Source organism: Rhincodon typus, unplaced genomic scaffold (genome assembly GCF_021869965.1).
Source record: "Rhincodon typus isolate 14 unplaced genomic scaffold, sRhiTyp1.1 hic_rhity00000072, whole genome shotgun sequence".
NCBI lineage: Eukaryota > Metazoa > Chordata > Chondrichthyes > Orectolobiformes > Rhincodontidae > Rhincodon > Rhincodon typus.
Window position 1 is genome coordinate 166,557 of NW_025965710.1, and position 2,209 is coordinate 168,765.

The following is a 2,209-nucleotide window of genomic DNA, read 5'->3' on the forward strand; positions in this document are numbered from 1 at the left end:
CGAGGGGGCATAGCCTCAAAATAAGGGGGAGCAGGTTTAGGACTGAATTGAGGAGGAACATCTTCACCCAAAGGGCTGTGAATCTGTGGAATTCCCTGCCCAGTGAAGCAGCTGGGGCTTCCTCGTTGAGTGTTTCAAATGCAAAGATAAATTTGTGAACAGTAAAGGGATTAAGGGTTAGGCTGAGCGGGTGGGTAAGTGGAGCTGAAGCCGTGAAAAGATCAGCCACGATCTTACAGAATGGTGGAGCAGGGTCGAGGGGCTGAATGGCCTCGTCCTGCTCCTATTCCTAACGTCCTGACGACCCGGAGGCTATTATGAAAGACTTTAGGTCTGATGGAATGAGGCAGGGGGCAGGTGAGTAGATTTACCCCACAAAGGAGGTGTTTGATAAGGTGTCACACCAAAGGTTATTGTGTCAAATAAATGCTTCAGGTGTAGGGGTGTGGGCACAGATTGACACAGAGAGGGGATTGGCTGGAGGAACAGAAAACAGAGCAGGAATACATGGTTCATTTTCAGGCTGGAAGGACATCTCAAGCTGTGATTGGAATAGGGTTGGCCAAGTAGACCTGCGTGAGGACGATTTTCCTGATTGTACCAGGATAACAGCCCCAGTCAGGGAGCCCTGGCTGCCAGCTTATAAACAGGAGACTGCTCCTGGTCATTGGTAGCATGGAGGCTCAGTGGTTAGCACTGTTGCCTCACGGCGCCAGAGACTCAGGTTCGATCCCACCCTCGGGAGACTGTCTGTGTGGAGTTTGCACATTCTCCCCGTGTCTGCGTGGGTTTCCTCCGGGTGCTCCGGTTTCCTCCCACAGTCCAAAGATGTGCAGGTTAGGGATGGATGGGCTGTGGGAAATGCAGAGTTACAAGGATAGGATGGCTCTGGGTTCAGAGAGTCAGTGTGGACTCGATGGGCCGAATGGCCTGCTCCCACACATTACGGATTGTAAAGAATACACACACCAGCCTCGGGGGACCAGTGCTGCAATGGCAATTTGGAAACAGACGCTGAACATACAGCAGTTAAATTCACTGGGAACACAATGATAGGTCGGAAAGCGATGTGTGAAGCTGGATCTGGGCATGAGGTGGAGGGACGTTCAGCAGAAAGAAACAGGGGTAAAGCCTGGAGCTCAACACTAGGGGGATAGAAGCAATACAGGAATGATGGGCTGAACAGCCTGGTTCGGAGCCTGAGATCCTTACTGTGGAAGCTCCCCAGCCATCAAACCTCTCTCCCAAATGCCCCACCTCTGCGTTACCTGTCCTTGGGTTGACTGTTATCTCGGTCCCCTTCATCCTCCTCATCCATCGACACGGGTACCATCACATCCTCGAACCCGGCTCCCTGGAATCGGGATGGGCAGCAGACATACTCCACCCCTCGGAAGAGTTCCTCCCCACAGCCCAGTAACATGCCGTAGCTGTGTAACTCGAGGGTCTCGGCAGTACAGGCCTGAGGGGAGCCAGGGGAGGAATGGTCAGCAAGTGCTTCTGGATCAGGCAGCAGCAAGGCCGGGAGCATGAGCCCATCACCACTACTCACTCACACTCACACACTCACACTCACACTCTCACACTCACACACACACATACTCACACTCACACTCTCACACTCACACACTCACACTCACACACACAAATACTCACACTCACACACTCACAAACACACTCACACTCACACTCTCACACTCACACACACACATACTCACACTCACACACTCACAAACACACACTCACACACACACACTCAAACACACACACTCACACTCACTCATACTCACAAACACACACTCACACACACACACTCACAAACTCACATTCACACACTCACACTCACTCATACTCACACACTCACACACACACACACTCACACTCTCACACTCACACTCTCACACACACACACATCACATTCACACACTCACACACACTCACACTCTCACACTCGCACTCACACACTCGCACTCACACAATCACACACACACTCACACTCACAATCACATAATCACACACTCACACTCACTCACACACTCACACTCTCACTCTCACACTCACACTCACACACTCACCCTCACTCACGCACACACTCACACAGACGCACTCACACACACTCACACTCACACACTCACATTCACACTCACACACTCACACTCACTCACACACTCACACACACTCACCCTCACTCACACACACACTCACACAG

General features: G+C 51.7%; 1 protein-coding gene across 1 annotated transcript in view; it reads right to left on the reverse strand.

Annotated features, from left to right (window-relative positions):
• The window catches only part of LOC125488229 (amyloid beta precursor like protein 2-like), a 4,627-nt gene extending 3,096 nt beyond the window's left edge, over positions 1 to 1,531 (reverse strand). Inside the window, exon 1 of the mRNA XM_048621160.1 lies at positions 1,269 to 1,531. Within this exon, the coding sequence (XP_048477117.1) occupies positions 1,269 to 1,531 (263 nt within the window). The remainder of the gene's footprint in view (positions 1 to 1,268) is intronic.
• Positions 1,532 to 2,209: the final 678 nt, after the last annotated feature.